The sequence below is a fragment of the Megalops cyprinoides genome, chromosome 14, assembly GCF_013368585.1.
Source record: "Megalops cyprinoides isolate fMegCyp1 chromosome 14, fMegCyp1.pri, whole genome shotgun sequence".
In the NCBI taxonomy this organism is placed as follows: Eukaryota; Metazoa; Chordata; class Actinopteri; order Elopiformes; family Megalopidae; genus Megalops; species Megalops cyprinoides.
The window spans coordinates 10381210-10399997 of NC_050596.1; the positions used below are offsets into that span (position 1 = coordinate 10381210).

General features: G+C 42.0%; 1 protein-coding gene across 9 annotated transcripts in view; it reads left to right on the top strand.

Annotated features, from left to right (window-relative positions):
• The first annotated feature begins 2584 nt into the window (after nucleotides 1-2584).
• The window catches only part of LOC118789597 (probable ubiquitin carboxyl-terminal hydrolase FAF-X), a 49515-nt gene continuing 33311 nt past the window's right edge, over nucleotides 2585-18788 (top strand). For 7 of the 9 annotated variants that reach the window (XM_036546081.1, XM_036546087.1, XM_036546088.1 and 4 more), the window contains exons 1-2: nucleotides 2586-3320; nucleotides 15162-15415. In XM_036546081.1, the coding sequence (XP_036401974.1) occupies nucleotides 15320-15415 (96 nt within the window). In that variant the 5' untranslated portion in view covers nucleotides 2586-3320; nucleotides 15162-15319. Of the gene's footprint in view, nucleotides 3321-15161; nucleotides 15416-18788 lie in introns of all 9 variants that reach the window. The other 2 variants (XM_036546084.1, XM_036546089.1) reach the window with 2 other exon arrangements.

Sequence of the window (18788 nt, forward strand, 5' to 3'; positions counted from 1 at the left end):
TGTCGGAGTATCTGATAGCTCACTTCTCATAAAAAAAAAACACTGGGAGTAAGCAACAGCACAACATGTGAAATTTATGCTCATACTCAATTGCAATTGCATACTGCAATTCTCTTTTCTCTGTCTAGTTCTTGGTTCTTGGTTTCCCCATTTGCTATTGAATAATCTTTGGACTCTTGCTGACCTAAGGTGTTTTTTTTGGCTGCCCCTTTACCTTACCTTTACATTTTGCCATTTAGCATATATTCTTATCCAGACTAACCCCCCAAAAAAGTCACATTTTACCAAACCTCCTCGAAATGTTCTATCCCTGTGCATTCTTCTCAGCCCTCCTTTCACCCGATCTTTGTATTATTAACAACCATAATTAATCCTTCAATGGTCCATCAGTTTGCGATCTGCCAAAGCTTTTTGATTTTAAAATGGCCATACAATAACTACCAACTATTAATGATTCTGCATGTTAGGAGGACAATGCATGGTCCAATCAAAATTGTGTTTGTTCTTGTTACAGACAACGAAGAAGGAAATGTTAGGTCAGGCCCATTTCATTGAGGCCACTTTTGGTCTTCTTTCCACAGCATTCTTATTTCAGCTGCAAAACATAAATATCCAAATGGGCTTTTGATCCTCTTTTGTATCAGAAAAATAATTGTCCTCAATCAGAAGGAAGTGGCATTCTTGACCTGAGCCTATGTGGAACTGACTGCTGACCCCACAATTAAATATACTAAGCCAGACATTCAACAATAATTTGAAGGAGAAATCAAGTCAAAAATTTAAAATTTCTCATATGTAATAAGCTTTCATGTGTGCTTATTGAGCATTTAAAACCACACCAGGAATGACAAAAACAACGCTCTTCTATCTCTTGTATAAGATACACACCAGTCTTGTGACCATTCACAGCTTTTTATTGTAGGTGTGCCATCAAAATAGTATACCTGACCTGCATGTATACCTGACTGGATTCAATCCAGCAGCACCTGAGGTAGACCGCTCTTCATTTCACCTCTCCTTCCCAAATATTAATACAGCATGACAAAGAACTGTGTGAGGAATTCATTTTTATGCATCTATAGTATTTGCAGTTTCCTGCTTAAGTGCTAACTTGAAAACTAACGGAATATGGAAACTACAGTGAACAAATGATTAATTCTGAGCTCTTCTGCCATACTTTCCACAACTTCTAGCTAATTCTAGTTAACTTGGCACTTAATTAGCATAGAAGTGCAGCTGAAATATAAAAACTTTGTATGAGGTTTAAATATTCTTATGTAAGGAAACAGGGGTTGACCATTGTATAGTTTGTTAGCTACGTCTATACTTCAATGAAAGAAAGTCAAACACATATACAAAAAAATCTATGCCCACTTCTCTGTGGCCCAGTTTGGCCACATTGAGTACCAGATCAGAAAGCATTCCACTGAGAGAGTACCTGAGATGTGGGCAAAACATGCACCTGAATCTGGTATGAATTTATTAGTCCCAGCAGTGGAAGAAACAACAAACAGAAATGTAAATATTGAACGGGACCAGCTGTGACCCATGAAGTTCGCCTCTGTTCTCTCCTTGTGTCCTTTAACTGTCTTGGTTTTCACTCAATTTCTAAAACATTGCAATCATCACCACGCACAAAATGTGTACTGATGTGCTCACAGGATGTTTCACCTGGCTCTTGGTATCTTTAAGTCACCAAAGAGCTGTCCACAAACAACATGGCTTTTGACAGGGTTTTATATTGCCCTTATCATTCTGATGTAAAGCTCTAGCTAGTCACAAGGCCAGCTTGCATCACTTACTGAGGAGGAATGATTGCCTTTGGGACAAGGAAGAAAATTATTACATTTTAAGACTGCTCTTTACAACACATAGCAGAGAGGTATGTACTGTACTAAGTGCTACCTCAGTTCAAGGTGATTCACCAACTGCTTGATTTAGCTCTAGATAAGGGACAATTGGACCATATGAAATATAGACCAAATCAACAGGAAGTGGCTGTCTAATGAACTTGCAGAAATAGTCCTGTTCAGAGGGATCATCGCCCTTGTCATAACGCTGCTGTTAAGAGTATATGTCACAGCAGCTAGGAGACTAAGTTCAGGCCATACGTGTCTTTTAGCACAGGCTGTTCTGTAACGTTTTGGCTTATCTGTATCATGCTGTTCAGATTCTACATCCCTTCTGTCTTCAAGATTTAAATTAATTTTACCCACTATGCCATAAACTCAACATATCATAAAGACTAGTTACTTTGTGCAGAAACTCCAAAGCATAAAACTCTTCATTTTTTTCCAACGCCGCGCACGCTAAACTGATCTTTAATTAATCACACTTTTCATTGAGCCCACCCAATCTATCCCCGATCCACATACTATAACGGTCAGTGATTTCGAGCAGCACTGATTGAAAATGTCCATTGTGTTCAGACTACACCAAAAACGTATGAAGGGGACAGAACAGCTCCATTTAAGGCTGTAATTGGGGATCTTGATCTTGAAAGAGATTTTCGTTTGCACCATGACGTTTACAGAATCTGCAGGCGCAACAGCCTGTGTCTTGGGGCCTGTGTCTTAAGATCCAGCCTTAGGCTACAGTCCCACTGTGCACCGAGACCCTGGCGCTCTTCTGTAGCGCTAAGGATACCCTAAACATTGCCAGCGACCAGATGCGATGCGCGGGCAGCTGCGTTCTCAGAATTATGAACGTCCATAGTCAAATCGGCCTTTGAGATGAAAATGCTTTCTGTTTTCCAAACCTTGAATAGGCGGAACAGACTCGTGACAGCAGGAGGCAGCACGAAGGGTTTACTGAGAGGCACATAAACGCCGTTTTGAGTTTAGGTACTGGATACTGTGTCCGTGTTAAAAGCTGGAACGTTAAAGGAAACCGCATCGAGACTGGAATTATAACTTCTCGCAGTTCTCCAGCGCCCAAAGGAAAATCCATTCTCGCATTTTATTCGCGTGGAAAATTAACTACCCTTGTGATTGTGGAAAGTGGTTTTGCAGTTTTGTACATACTGTTATTGCAGCGGCGCTAGATCGGAGACTGCGCTGCCGCCATATTGCATCGAGGTAAAGCACCAGTGACTGACTGGCTGGGACTGAACTGACAAGAGATCGGAGCTAGTGAGTTGGGGGGGCTGCTGCTGGTGACGCAGGAAAAACACCCAAGAGCAGACAAAATCAAAGGAAGCGAGATCATCGTTACAGACAGATTACGAACGAGAGCACTTATACACGTTGATGAAATTCATTTATGAAACCCAAGCTTCTGGAGTAGTTGGTGAATAGAAGGGAAGCCATATCTAATTCCTGGTAAGTAGCTAACTAACGTTAGCCAGCTAGCGAGTTGCTATAGCTAGCTTCAATGCTTTGTTATAATTCTGTCTTTTAAAAACAGAAGGGATGCACAAAATTGAACGATTCTGCTTGGAAGGCAAGAGGCTCAAAATGTCAGATATTGACTCAACATGACAGAATAGGGTGCTGTGCATGGATGTGTAGAAAGCCGGTTGTTGCTGTATTTCACTGTGTAGCAAAGTAGGAAAATGGCTGACAGGTCCCAGTCTATCCAACCCGCTCTAAATTTGCGTTAATGGTGAAACTCAGCAGCATGAACTATATTCAAGCTGAACCGAAACATGACTGCAAGATTGAACCCTAGGGGAACGATCTGGCACACGGTTACAGTGTATTCTGGTTAGCAAACATACAATCTGATGGTTGTTTCTTGTACTGTGGCCGGCAGATAAAGTGTTGCTCTTGGACCGGAGCGGAACGCCATTACTGAGGTGGAGTGATGGTGGAAAAGCTAGCTAGGCCCGGATCGAGGAATACGCCTGGAAATAAGGCCTTGTTCATTTTTATTTAGAATATGTTGGTGCAAAAACATGTGACAGTTGTGGGGTGAGTTAACGCTATCAAATATTGTTACCCCGATAAAAAACTAAACTACTATCGTTACACACCGGAAACGCCCATACGTATGTTTGCTAGCATGCTAGTCAACAAGCGAATTTATACCACAAAAGGTTCTGGTGGCTAGCAGCTCGCTAGCTAACGTTAGCTGAGGAAAAGAGAAGAATATCCCGCTGGCTCCAGATATGCTATTTCCGTCTGTGTCTCAAGAAAGGAGGTGAGGGGCGGATCGCGACAGAGCTCGCTAACGTTAGCTGGCTAACTATTTTTCACTTGTCTGCCCAGGAAGCTAGCAGACTGATTTAGCTAGCTTGCCTCGATGGCTCTAGGCTGCTAGTCGACTAGGTGTCACAATGTTGTCTAATGTTATTGTGTCATCTAGCTTGTCAACTAATTGCATACAAACGTATCTCAAGACCACCCTTATGTTAGCATTTTCGCTTTAACTTTCAGGTTTAACTAGCTAGCCAGCGGCTATCAACTTATCTTAGTAGGAGGCCCGGCACCTTGAAATGGAAACATTTTGGCAGACTGTCAATAACCAGTGTTGACCAAGCTAGTATAACTGAGTTAACCTCTTCGGATTTTAGGAAAAACGAAAAGAAACAGCTAATGGGAGACAGATTGGTTATTACTGAATAATAACCCGATTTAGCTAAACAGTCTCGTTCAAGAATATCGATGGATGTTCGCATCTGTTTTGGATTTTATTTAGATAGCCGACGTTAGCTTATAACAGGCGAAGTGTTTCAAAGACATCAGCTGGCTGACAGCTCGCTGACTACTTAGTCTAGCTAAGTTAGCTTGATCGAGTTATCATAATTTGTGCAAAACAGATGTAACCTATATATTGCTACCTAGCTGTTGTCCTTAGTTGTTGAAAGTATCGTTTCCCAAGTTTCATTTCATTTTATCACGGTGTATATATTTGAGATGAAATAATCTTACTCCATTTTCCCTAGTCAAGTAGCATATTTTATCACTGGAATTACAGTACATTTTACAATGTAGTTAGCAGTGTTGACTTGAATTGTGCATCTCACAAGATACAGGTACAGTTACCATGTTGAGGAAACAAGAGTGATTATCTAATAAATATACATAGATTTACACTTTTATTGCAAAGGTTTACACAAATATTGCAAAGGCATTGCTCATGCCAATGCTGCATTTTAGGGAGAGTTATACATGAGGTTTTGTTAAAACAAAAAGGTGAGAGAGACTAAGCATTGAAGACAAAGATGGATCCACCTTCTCCTACTAGCTGTCTTAATGAACTATGACTTATTTTAAAACACTTGGCAGATTGTGTGGTGGTGTTTCAAACCGCTCTTGAAGCCAGTGGAGGCAACAGAGCAGTTTCAATATTTTCTATGAAGCAGAGAATGAAAAGCAAAACTAGAAGAGGCTCACAAGTCCTTTTCACAGAGGATGACTTGCTGAAAGAGCATGCCTTGCTTCTCACTAATTTTCTGGTACACCATTGCCATGCACAGGTCAGGCACTGGTATTGGTATGATTTCACACCTGAATGCTGGTGTCTTTAAGTGATGTACAGACAGCATTTTGTCTCTGTTCACTGTTCATTGAGAAGCTAGGGCTGGTCATAAGGCCATCTTGCACCACTAACAAGAAGGGATGGGGGATAAGGTTTTACCTTCACAAGATGCAAATTTGGAGTTGCTTCCTGCATGTAAGAACTTGAAACAAAATGTCAGATTTCAGTGTCTGAGCAGAATTTTCCTTTACTTTACTGATTGCCTGTGAAGTCAGTTTCCTAAAAAGTCATACGGGAATTGCCACACTGCCACATCCCACTGAGATAAAGTCTACAGCTGGGTCAGTCTATGTGAAATGGGATAGACTTTGGCATGACCCTCTGTCCTTTGCTTGACCGTGGGCACACAGATTACTCACATGGAGATTCAAACATAGGTGCTATTTCTAATTGATATTGTAAATGATAATGTAGACATGGGTAATATAAGTTGCTATTTTCTGTACCTCCCCAAGAGATGTATATAGCAATTTCTGGTCAGTATAAAATGCAGCCCCACTCTGTGGCTTAATAAAATTGTTGGTGTTTTTTGACATGTTTGGACTCAGAAGTTTGAGCATTTAAGAATATTTGTCTTTGAAATTAAAAAAAAATGGCCATTAGTATTTAAAAAGTACAGTTTTTGAATTAGTTACAATTTTGGGACTTACCAAAGAGCCTAATTACATTCCTGACAACTTGTGTTGCTGTCCTGCCGTGCATCCCTTGTGGAGCTTTCCCCATGTCTTCAGAGACTTTGGTTCTATCCATTGATGTGAAAGTGTTTGCAGTTGTCATGACTTGTTTCCGAGTCAGAAGAGCGCCATCAATTATTGTATGTAAAAATGATTGAACTGGTCAAGCCGGATGGCGGAAGCTCAGTTTAGCCTCTGATGCGTTCTGGAAAACCCCTCAGAACACGGCCAAGCCATCATTTCCCATCGCATTATAATGTAACAACAGCTGGGCCTACAGTAGCTACCCAGACAAATTTATGGCTTGTTTCCATCATCCATGTTGACCTGTGGGTCAACAGCCCCAGCTAGCATATAAATTAAACAGTAATGACAGTTGAAAGGAAGAGAGACCCAAAGAATCCAGCTCTGTTTGATATTGCTTATTTTCATTGAAATAGTTAGGACAATTAATTGTTTTGAGTAAAGAACAAAAAAATCTTTAAAGCAGTTTTGCAGAGAACTTATGGGCAATTAAAGGTGTTCACAATGCAGGGTGCTGTGCCTACAAATGCTAGTATTTTCATTTCTCCACAGCCACTGCACCGATTTCTCCTCTTTCGTGACTAGATGTGAAAATGGGAAAGTTCCTGTAGGTGAGGTGGTGACATTCACGTTTTGTCTCCCATTCACACCTGCTGGAGTGTTAGAAAAAGGCTAGCCTCAGGCAGGAATGAGATCCACTGTGAAACAGGTTCACAGTTGTGACAAAATCTTGTCAATCATAAATGGCATCTTTTTAGATTGAAAAATCTTTGAGCATGGAGCATGGAATGGAGAGCATTGTGCCAAAGACAGCATCGTTTTTACATAGGGTGACCCCACCTGCAAGCTCTGACCAAATTTTGAAACCAGCTCCTTTTAAGAACTGTTCTTTGAAATCATCAGGTTCAGAACCATGAAACAATTGTGATGAATAATGTTTTAAAATTTAAAAATGGAGAGCTGAAGGTCTGACTCAGTAATGCTCATAATTTACATGTAAAGATTTGCTGTAACTGGTCACTGTGAGTTGATTTGGGCAGCAGGAACTGTGTTTTTCCTTGACACTTTAGTAATGGAGGTAACATTGGTTATCATTTTTGTCATAGGCTTGTAGTGGGATAGTGTTGTCATTATGGAGTATACAGTTAATTCTCATAAGGATGCGATTGCAAAAGGTCTTTCTCCTCAACATTTTGTTGCCTCTTAGTGAGATTGAAAATTTGAGTTTGTTACCAGAGAAGTGTAGGATGATGAGGAGCGTGTTGCAAGACCTCTCTCCCACAAGCCACAAAAACATTAGAATGTAAATTCTTGATTAATCTGAAGTCTTTTGTAATAAGAGAAAAGTGAAAGGGAAAGTTGGAAGAAGGGGAATAACAGCTGACCACTGATTTCTGTATAAATGATTGCAATTCGCTGGGAAAGGCATGCGACTTCAGTTCTTCAGATGTCTGGAAATAAGAACATTTACCACCATGAAACGGCATCTGTGTCTTATTTCTGTCACTGATTCATTTGAAATCAGGACTTAGCTATTCTTTGATATAAAGTATGAGATCTTATCTGTTGTAATATATTTTCATGTCTGCCTGCCTGTCTTTCAGATTTTGAAAGAAGTCGCCAGCTAGTTCAGAAATCATAGTCATTTAGGCCATTTAAAAAGTTTCCCGTTTGATATTTGATCTGGGGAAATAAACTGAAAGCGAAGTGATGATCTTTACTATAAAAATTACCCAAGCTTTAATTTTAACTCTACCATCATGTCTGCATCTCTTGACTCATAATGACCTGTTCTTACCATACATATCTGGAGTCCATAACTGACTTTTGAGAGGTTCCCAGACAAGGGTAGATGGGCCGGGGGGGGTGGGTTTCCAAGAACACCCATTTTGATAATCACAGATATGGAAAGAAACAATGATGGAGAACCTATTTAGAGAAAGTAGGCTATTCTTTACTGAACTATATAAAGTATAGATGAAGTACAGATACAGTATATTAAGTAATTTAAATGAAATGGTTGTGTCCAATGTAATTGTAATGTCCTATTTGGTAATCATACACCTAAGGCTACTGATCGCTTTCATTTTCACCTCAGTGTAACTAACAGGGTTATAAACAAATTAGCTTACCTGTACTCCTAGAACGAGCAGAGACCATTGAGTTGTTTAAGACCAGACTTCGCACTGTGGCAGAAGAATCTAGGACAATATACCTATAAAAAGCTTTGCCAGACTTAGTGACTTGTTTATGTCAATAAGTGTTATGCTCTTATGACAGAGCTGACTGTAATGGATGATCCAGGGTTCTATAGTGGGAATATTTTAGGCAGATATGTATCCACAAGTATTTGGTATTGCCATGACTTCTGTTTTAGGAGCACAGGTGTTCGTACCACCTGTGCCTGCTAATGTATCATTCAGAAACTTTGAGAATTTACAGGAAACGCACATATAAAAATACATTTCTGTGATTTAAGGGAATAACTGCTATAGTCATTTTTATAGTATGTAAGTAAATCCCATTGCAGCCATCAGGTCAGTCGTCAGGCTAGGTTCCCATGTCCATTTTGAAGCTAGTGAAGCAAGCTTCTATAGAAGAAGAAGAAAAACACTACAATAATGTGCTGTGGGAAACATAATTTGTTCATGCATGTTGTCTGTTATAAAAATGCACCTGAACCTATGAAACCGTAGACGAATGGCATATGTTATGCCTCTGTTCTTTAAATGTACGGCAAAGACAGAGCCCTGTTCAGAAATGTCCATGGGATAGCTGTGCGATGAAGTAGAATAATGAGCTGTTTTGGGTCTGTCAGTAACAGGCATAATTCAATGTAATGATAAAGTGGAACAACAGACAACAGTGAGGTTTCATAAGGTAGAGCATGTTAAGAAATCACCTGAACAAAGGATGAGGTACCACAGTAAAAATATACTGCTATAACTGTGAACGGTTGAAGGATTTCACCGGGCTTTTGCCGAGAGACAGGAGAACGTCTGGCAGGTGACACTTGGTTTATGTCGGGATACAGATTTAGAGCGGAATAATGTTATCAGACAGGAAGGAGGATCAACCAAATCAAAGTCTGTTTGTGTTTGCTCTGATTTTTCCATTGTGCTCCTAAAATTTTTTAGTTCGGGAACGTTTGTACTTCTACCAAAACAGTTAGTGTAGAGCCCTGTGGTAACCTCAGATTACATTGTGGTAAAAGTGCTTTGAACTTGAGGACAGTCTGATGAGAGAAGAAGCGAAATGAATTTCATGGAATGTATTCACGTAGCTTGCCTCAAATGATGGTTTTCACTGGGGTTTATAAAAAATTAATGGTTTCTTCCACACCCCTTATCTGTCCTCTCATGAATTTAGGCACACAGTGCAGCAGTGCGACAATCGTAATTCTTCTGTCGGAGGCATTCTTTGGTTTGGGAGTCGTGTAAAAAGTGCCTCAGATATGCCTTACTGCCTGCTGGTTTCTCATGTAATGGAAGTTCGTGTCCTTCATCCAGCATCCTCTCTCCCTAAGTGTCTCTTCTGTGATTTTCTACTAATTGTTATTCTTGTGGGTTTGGGGATTTTGCACTACTTTTGTTTGGCAGTTGCTCAACCGTGTCTCCCTTAACGCTATACAGGGAAAATGTCAATACAAAAACAGCCCTTGCCAAGCCTACAGCAAATTCATCTGATTTCTGGCTTTGGGCTCCCACCTCGGTGATCCTGTTTGCAAACTTGACACACAGATATAGTAACTTTCCATGCACCCCCATTCACCCCGACCCACCCCCCCACCATTGACATTCAAGTTCAGTGTGGCTGCCTGCGAAATGCTTGCTCATGCAAGTCAGCCGTCTTCGTTGTGAAACATGATTAGCTGGAATATCATGGCAGTTTAAAGACGAGACACAAGGATATATTAGTTGGGAGTAACATAGCACATGTGTCTTCAGCAGTAGGTTTAAACACAAAAAACAAGTGCAGTATTGAACAGTCTAGGCCTCAGAGTGCAGATGCAGATGATCTGAACAGTAAAATAAATTGTAATTGCAGTTTATTTAGGTAATTTAGTGTGTTGTATGTTTAAATATATTTATATATCTTTTTATGTACTGTAGATTAAGTTATGGGCCTAGGATTTAACTTTTATTTTATGCTAACCATAAACAGAAGCGCCTATTTATGCACAATAGCTTTATTGTGTTGTTAGAAAAAACCCCACACACAAATAATTACTCAATTACAAACCCACCCAAGAGAGGAGACTTGTGAAATGAAAGCATGCTTCCAAAAAACACCATTACTGTGCGTCCGGTCCGATTACGTTCCTCTTTTCAACTTCCTAACCTTTCCAAGCTGTTTTTCATGTAAATCCCTTCTGTGCCTTGCAGTTGTGAGGGGAAAAGCACAAAATAAATTTTATCTATACGGAATGAGTTGTACGGCTGTCATAAGAGACATACCAGTCTTTCCCTCCTGTGCATAAAAAACAAGGTAGTTGCACAATGTTGGCCACTGTTCAGGTACTACATGTGGGTGGGAACATTTGGCTTCGGTTCATCGATGAGAAGTACTGTCCCACATCCATCAAAATTATCCTGCTGACAGACTGACTTGTAAGAGGTTTTTAAAAGGCAGTGAAATGACAGTGCATGATTTTTAAGAACGAAGAGGAGTGTTCCAAGTGAAGCATGGAAATAAGTCAGTGCAGAGCACTTCTCATGTTGACAAACACTGTCATTGCTGGGAAGGAAGCTCCATGATTTTAATTTTTTCGGTCCCCAGACAGCTGCCAAAGTAAGCGATTGCACACAGGCCTATAACATTGTTCATTGTTGTGCAGATAATCGGAACAGAAATTAGAGTTATAAATTCATTCCTTCTCCCCTTTCAAGTTTTCAAGAGCATCCAGTTAACCTTAAATGTTGAAGTTGGGTTCACTACTTCCAAAATAATTACGTTAGATCATTTTCAATCTTTTAATTACGTTAACTCATTCATAAAAGTTAAAACAATTCAGCTGAAAATGTAGTTGTTTGTTCAACCACTGGAGTCAGTTTACAGCTGTGTAAATTTATCAATATAGTAATTTATAGAATGTAAATTGGTTAATTTATGTATTGATTGTTCATGAGTTACATGATGTTAGCTACTGTTGGGGGTGGGGTAGATAGTTATATGGTGTCAGGATTTTCAGTAGTAATGGAAAGGCTGCAGAAAGCAACACTTTTTTTCGAAAGTTTTCACAACAGTTCTGTACCCTCCGATTTCAAAAGTCTGACTAAAAGACTTGGATTCCCATGAGTCTTTAACTACCCTTTTTTTTTTAACACATGCGCTATCTCTTATAGTGACCAGAGTTGCTGCGGCCCCTTGCGTTTAGGACAAGTATAAAACCGATACCCTGTTGGTTTCTCGGCCGGAATGATTTGTGTTCCTCAGAGTCGTGTCACGACGGAACGAGTCAAAGAAGCAGCTTGATAACCGAGCCGCGCGCAGCCAAGCACGCGGTTCCCTGAGCTACCCGTGTTTCATTCGCCCAGTTCTTTATCTCTCAAAACGCTGTCTCTGCGGTTACGGTAAGGTCACACCCACTTCTCGCCACAAAACAAAAGCAGTCATGGACAGCTCGTTTTAATTTCATTTGCTCTAAGATAGTTTTGAAATGGGAACGAGATGAGCTGGCTAGCTGGCATATCGTTGCGATGTGGAGACTTCGCCACACCACCTGCGCTCTCGCCTAAGCGAGCACAGCTAGCTGTCAGTGCGGTGTTTCGCTATTCTTTCCACTGACAACAGCACGTATTTCAAAAATATTGCCCATTTTCAGTCAAGACCAGTCCCTGATGATTGCAACATCCTTTTGTTGCTGGAATTCTCTAGAGTGTCATGGGTTCCTAAATGCCAAATGCATTGTCAGGCGGCTTCTGCCGCTTTCTGTATGGTTATGAAGCAGCGTCTTCGCGACACCTGTATTCTGAACTTCAGTGTGATAACAGTTAAGTTTCTTGTATTTCCAAATTTTTCATAACTTTAATAAGTTTCAGATATTCGATACTATGGCTGATCCTTCATCACAGTAAAAATGGAGTTCTGATGTCCCTGTGTAAAGTGATTATTTTAGGTGACCGCAAACATGCGGTTTGCTTCATACAAGTACAGACAGGTCGATACCTTCGCTGTTTTGGATCTACTGAATACATAATTAATGAATCTTGGGAACCTTTTTGAAATTTGGTGTTTCGGCAGTATCAAAGTAACAGTGTTTTGACAGCTTTATTTGCAGGAAAGTTTGCACACTGGCTTTCCTTTCATCAGCAGGTAGACCAGCTTCATTTGCTACAAAAATCAAAATGATTACAGATAAAGCTCATCAGACTTTTTAAACAAGCAGTAGATCAGAAATGCTGTCCATCTTCACCTTTTCCTGCATGATAAAACACAATCTTTGCTGCGTTTCACATCCTGGGAAGAGCTAAAAGTAATACAGTGATACAGCTTTAATGTTGCTGAAGCTACAACGAGATCCCAGGAGAGATTTTTCTGCGTTTGTGCCACCATTGTGGTCACAAAGGGGAACTAGTAAACAAGACCTTGACCCCATCTATTTGCAGCCACACATGGATGCTTCTTGAGTTCACTCTTGAGGTCATTCCCCTTGTCACTAGTGTGTTTTTGTGTCATGTGCTGTTGTGGCTGGCATGCTAACTGCTGTCATTTGCTTTCACATGTGGGTGTTGTGGCCAGAGCAGGGAAGATTTACAGTCAGATTCCAGTTTGTCTTGCCCTCCTGTGTAAGCATGTAATGCGAACATTACATTGGTATATGAAACGCAAATTTTTGAAGCCTGTTGTCTGACTGTTGGACAGAAGGGTTGGGTCACTGCTGTTGTACACTTGAGCAAGGTACTTAATCCAGACTGGCTCAGTAAATATCCGGCTGTATGAATTGATAACATAAAAATCGTAAGCTATGTAAGTAGCTCTTGATAAGAACATCTAATACACACAAAAAAACCCCTAAACATGACATATGACACAGAAGACAGAGCAAATGAGTGTGCTACAGATTCTCAGCCAGTTATTAAGGCTGGACGACTATGAAACTGTCCTGAGTAGCAAAATGTATGTGTAACGTAATAATGTAATACTTGCAACATCTCAGCAAAATGGAACTACAGCATTGTGAATCTGCACTGAACCAATGACAGCTTGCTTGTTTACTCGGCCAGTGGAAGTGTGGATATGGTCAGTCTGTAACCACTCATTTAGTTGGCATAATTAGGTTCCATTAAGTTGAGTGGTACTAATAATGACAGGTTTGCTGCCTCTTTGCTCTTTGATGGCAGAGAGAGCCCTGGGAGAAGGCAGAAGCCCTGGGACAGTATAATTGGGAGCATAATGCCAAATACTCTTAAAGTGATGTCTTTAACTTTTTTCTTCATACAACAAGCTGTATTTCTAAGGGACCTACCCTTGCAGAACTTCTGTGCAGGAGTGTCCTGAATGAATATGAGGTTGCTTTAGCATGTGAGGTGGGTGACAGTTGCTTATAGCTGTTAAACACCTCTTCTTACTGCAGCACTTGCAGCGGTGGTGATTGAGGCCTGGTTTACCTGGCCTTTGGCCTCCTTCAGTGGAGCACTGATGCCCTGTGAAAGGAAACGGTTGTGGCAAAAGTCTGACTCTGCGGCCCATTTAAGAAGAGTTGGAGGCTAGAACTCAGACTTCAAAGCAAGATGAGGCCAGAAGATGTTGAATGTATATGCGGCATAACATGGGAAAATGGCGAGCATGATGTGTCAGAATGTGAGACAGATGGGCTACCGTTTGCACCTTGTATGGAATAACCGATATATACTTCCCCCGCTGCACGCCAGTGTGCAGTTTGACAATCTCCAGCTTAAAACAAAAAGCGATGGTAAACTTTAACATTTTGACAAGTCAGACATGCTTTGACTATTAATTTTACAGTTGTGTATCTTGCTCAGCAATCGTTCCTGGCTCAGAGTTCTGTACATGAGCTGGGTGTCAATTCAAGAGAAAAAAGTGGTGAAATAACCAACATAGTTGCGACTCAGAGTGCCTCCTGGAGTAGATCCGTTCCTGAATTTTATTAAGACATTAACTTGCTTAAGAGTAACAGCCAGGTGGCAATAAAAAATTATGCTCTGTTATCCACTGACTGACTTACTGCCACATGCTAAACCTCCTAGTGTGGAGACTGCACATGTTGTTTCAAGGTCATGTAAGTGCTCCTAATGCCTACAAGTACCATGACAACGTATTTCACATTGCCATAATTCAGAAAATAGTCTATTTGTAAGGTATCTTCCTCTGTCAGTAGGAGTTTGTCCCTTATTTTTCCCTTCATTGAAAATGTTTCCAAGCATTGACTAGCTGTCCTTTGTCACCTCCTCAGTTGTGTGTGAGAGGTATGTGTGTTAGCTCCGGTTTACTAAGGTCAAAAATGTTTCACATTGCATTGCTTATATTTCAGCTGTGGCTTCATCTGTGCGTATCTGCTCACAAAGGTCACAAAGGTCCCTCTCCCAGGGAATTTGGATGAACAGGTCTTGTGATAGGCTCTGAGAGTGAACTCATTACCCCTTGAAAATAAAGTGCTGTTGTCCATAGTCATGGTTAACACTGTGGAAACTTGAAGTTGCAGTTCTTGGAGTTGCAGTTTTTGAATGTAGGTACGTTTAGGAATGACAAGGTTCAGGAAAATTCCACAAAAGTACAGAGCGGATTCAGTAATATAGGTGCAACATTTTTTTTTGTATCTTTTGTGTTCATTTTCTCCATGTTTCTGTGAATTTGGCATTGACTCAGGGCACCACACATTCGTAAGGTTTTAACCCTTGCAGGTGTACTCGTCAGCTCAGAATCAAGGAGTAATAGTGTAATAGAAATATGGCGCTGGAACTCTGTAGTATTGAAGCTTTGAAGTCCTAACCCTCCTCTCCTCTCCTCTCTGTCCTGCAGGTTATGCAATGGTCTCTGCAAAACTCCCGGTGCTTCAGGTGCTGCTTTCATACACGGACGTGTGCTGGTTCTCCGCCATCGCTGAGGAGCCCATAGTTTCTTCCCTTGCGACAGCGACATAAGCGGACAAAATTGCAAAGATCTGCCCCGTGTCGAGTATGACCGCCACGACCCGTGGCTCTCCCGTGGGAGGCAATGACAGCCAGGGCCAGGCTCCGGACGGGCAGACCCAGCCCCCTCTCCCCCAGAACCAGGTCAGTGTTCCGCGGCGCCCCCCGCTTGCCCTATGCTCTGGTGGCTCTACCTTGCACGAGAGCCCGTTTCCTGTCAAAAGAAGTGGAATGGAAGTGCTGGGGCTTGTAGAGAGGGCATTTACGATGGGATGATGGTTCTGGTTGCGCTCAGGAATACATAGGGACCTGTGGATATCATTATGGTTGCGTGAGTGTGTGCGCATGATATGAGAAATCAGCTGGAGGTTGCTGGATCATTCACATTCATTCCCATTTTAAAAGTGGTAAGATTTGTGGCCTGGATCTGTTGTTGAACTACCTGTTTGCTGGTTTCCTGTATCAAGCCGTGTTGAGCGTCCTCAGATGACACTTGCTCTAGAGATGCATCTGCGTGCGATTTTTCTTGGCTTTGTGGTTATTTGCAGCTCCAGAGTTCTCTCACTGCACAACACATTTTCAATGTGTTTATTTGGTTGTCAAAGAGCATTATAGAAACGATTAAGATCGGAACACTTGACAGTATTAATTAAACGAATTCCAAACGCATGTGATCTGCTAAGTTGCGTTTGAAAAAAATACCACTGGATGTTTACCAAAACACGTCAGGTAATGTGTGTAACGTGTGTCATTGAGGCAGCAACATGAGGCTCCAGTGTTGTGGGTAATGGCTCACACATAAGGTAGCTTTGTGTAAGGGGAAGGAGTGGATGTTTTTTGTGTTCTGATATTTTTTTTGGATTGATTTTTGTCAACATCAGTGGTAAAGTGCGTCTGACTTAGGATGCTGTCTCTCAGATGGCCAGCAGTCCATGAAGCAGTTTAACTGAAGGAGGCTACATCGGCATTTACAGCTAAATGCCTGGGTCAAGCAGAGGTGCTTCAGTCAGTATAACACCAATCCATTCATTGTTTCAGCACAGCCATTCAGTTTCCAGAATAAAGCAGCGCATCTCTGGTGACTAATAAAATGTATAGAGTGTGAGGGGAGGGGATAATCCCTTTAGACATTGCTGTTGTAATGTGATGTTAAAAAAGCAATGAGCAGGGAATTGCAGGGCTGGTCACCCGTGGTGTGAGCCCAGCCTCAGTTCTGCAGAGCAGCGGGTATCAGCTGAGCTGAGGGTCATCTTTATTTGAAAGAGCGTACCACAGGTTCTTTGGTTTAACCCATGTAACGGATATAAAGGTGTAATTGTGGATGAAGTGCGGTGCAACTGACCTGTAAGTGTGATATTTCTCTTTGTGTCAGAATATTTTTAGGCAGTGATGGTGTGACCAGTAACGATAGGGGCGGCTTCATGATCAGCTAAACTCAAAGGTTTAAAAGCAAAGGTTTGGAAGAAGCAAAAATTAATGAAAAACTCCACACCGAAAGAAGATACTGTTTCTTTCATGTTTATGTGTTATGTAGAAGGGAACTGGTCAAATGGACCAGTAAAGTTGCATATTAGGGATAGTGGTTTATTCACAATGCATAGCTTTGCAAGTGTTCATAAAGTACAAGTATTGGGGGGGAGACAAAAAAGTTAACTAGGGGTTAAATGAATTTAAAGGAATGAACCCCCCCCCCAAAATACATTGGGGAAGCAAGATTATATTTGCACAACAAACAAGCCAATAAAATTAATAACATTCCAGATCTTGGTTCTGGAAGCCAGCAAGAATGACTTCCTTCTTGGCAGTCACACATGAGATGAAAGCAGATTTTGTCTAATTAAAAACAAGGAACAATGGAGGACACAGTTTTCAGGGTGCAAATCCGAAACGATTCTCTTTTCCTCCTCTGTCACCGCCCCCGTGATTTTTTCCGAACTCGTTCAATAGCTTGGTGTTAGACATCGCGGCGCGGTTCAAAGGTATGTTGCGCGTCTTTAAAATAAAAAAGAAAATGAAAGTCAAACTGACGTCTTGCTGCAGTGGCCGTTTGAAGCTAGCTGAAACGACAAACGTCTTTGTTCCTTGAAACGCAAACGGGATTTTTCCACATAGTACGTAGTGCAGCTGCGTGAAGTATAGGACTTTCCCCCCTTTGCAACCACTGTGATCAAACCGAAAAGAACGTCCTCCTCATAATCTATTATTATAATGTATGCGCACAGCTGAAAGCATGCTCAAAACCAGTTGGAATAACACTTGCCTCTGAGTAATTAGGATTGCTTTATCCCTGATCCCATCTTTTATCTTTTTTCCTGTCGAAAAACCCCCCGCATTGTGCTGTGTGTAACCTGTGCCTGCCTGAAGAATTGAGATGCGTTGACCACAGGCAGGCTGTTAAAAAGGCAGAGTGATTGCTTTGCTTCACAGCTGTTGGCTGCTCACACCGGTGAGCTGCTTGACTGAATGCAGAATAACACATCAGCGTTTTGGCAGGAGTAGGAAGTGGAGGTGTGTGTGTGCGTGTGTGTGTGTGTGTGTGTGTGTGTGTGTGTGTGTGTGTGTGTGTGTGTGTGTGCGTGCGCGTGCGCGTGCGTGTGTGTGTGTGCGCGTGCTGCCGAAGGGCTCCGCGGGGGGGGAAACTGCAGCCTTAGCCAGCCATCCCACAGCCGGCCATTGCACCGAGCCTCTCTCCGAAAGTAAGCGCCTCGGGGGGGCGTCCGCCTGTGTCGTGGCGCACTCGGAAGCAAGAGGCGCTTATGTAGGTCAGCCAAGCGGGAGGAGCGCTCTCCGCACGCCCCCACGGTTCCCAAGTTCCGCGGCTCCTCAAATATCCGTCAGGCGCCTCTCTTCTCCCTCCCTCATGTCAGCAGGCCAGAGCCAGCCGTAAACACACAGCGGGGGAAGCCAGGGAAGCGTGGAGGAGCGAGCTCTGGCCAGGGGACCCCCACGTTACCGCCGCCGCTCTGTGCGTCTTTGCGTGGGTGTGTCCAGGGTCCGGGCCCCGCAGGCCGCGTCACCCGCATTGTCTGTCTCAGGGTGCGGCGTTAGCGCGCCCTCCCGGCACGCGTTTCCTCAGCATCGCCGGCTGTAAACCAATGCCGCCGCTACGCAGCATCACCCAGCGTGGCTTGCGGCGTCTCCTGTGGTGTCTTGCAGTGCTTTGAATGAGCTAATCGCTGTGAAATTCTAGATGCGTGTCGGACGAAAGCAAGACCCTCATAATATGCGAGATGGAATCCGTAAAAGTGACTTCAAAACGCACCTGAGAACCAAGCACATACCACTGCAATTATTCCCAAAGACATGCGGCCTTGATGGAATAAACTCTCTTTTACATTCTCTATCAAGTTGACAGCAGTAACATAACAGAAGAAGTAACTAATTATAAGGGAAACATTTATGCATATTTATCTGATTTGTGAAAATCGTAACAATCGTAAAGCTTTACACTGATAAAAATCGGCCAGAAACGCATGGTTACATACACATGTACTGTATGTACTACATGCGTTCAGTA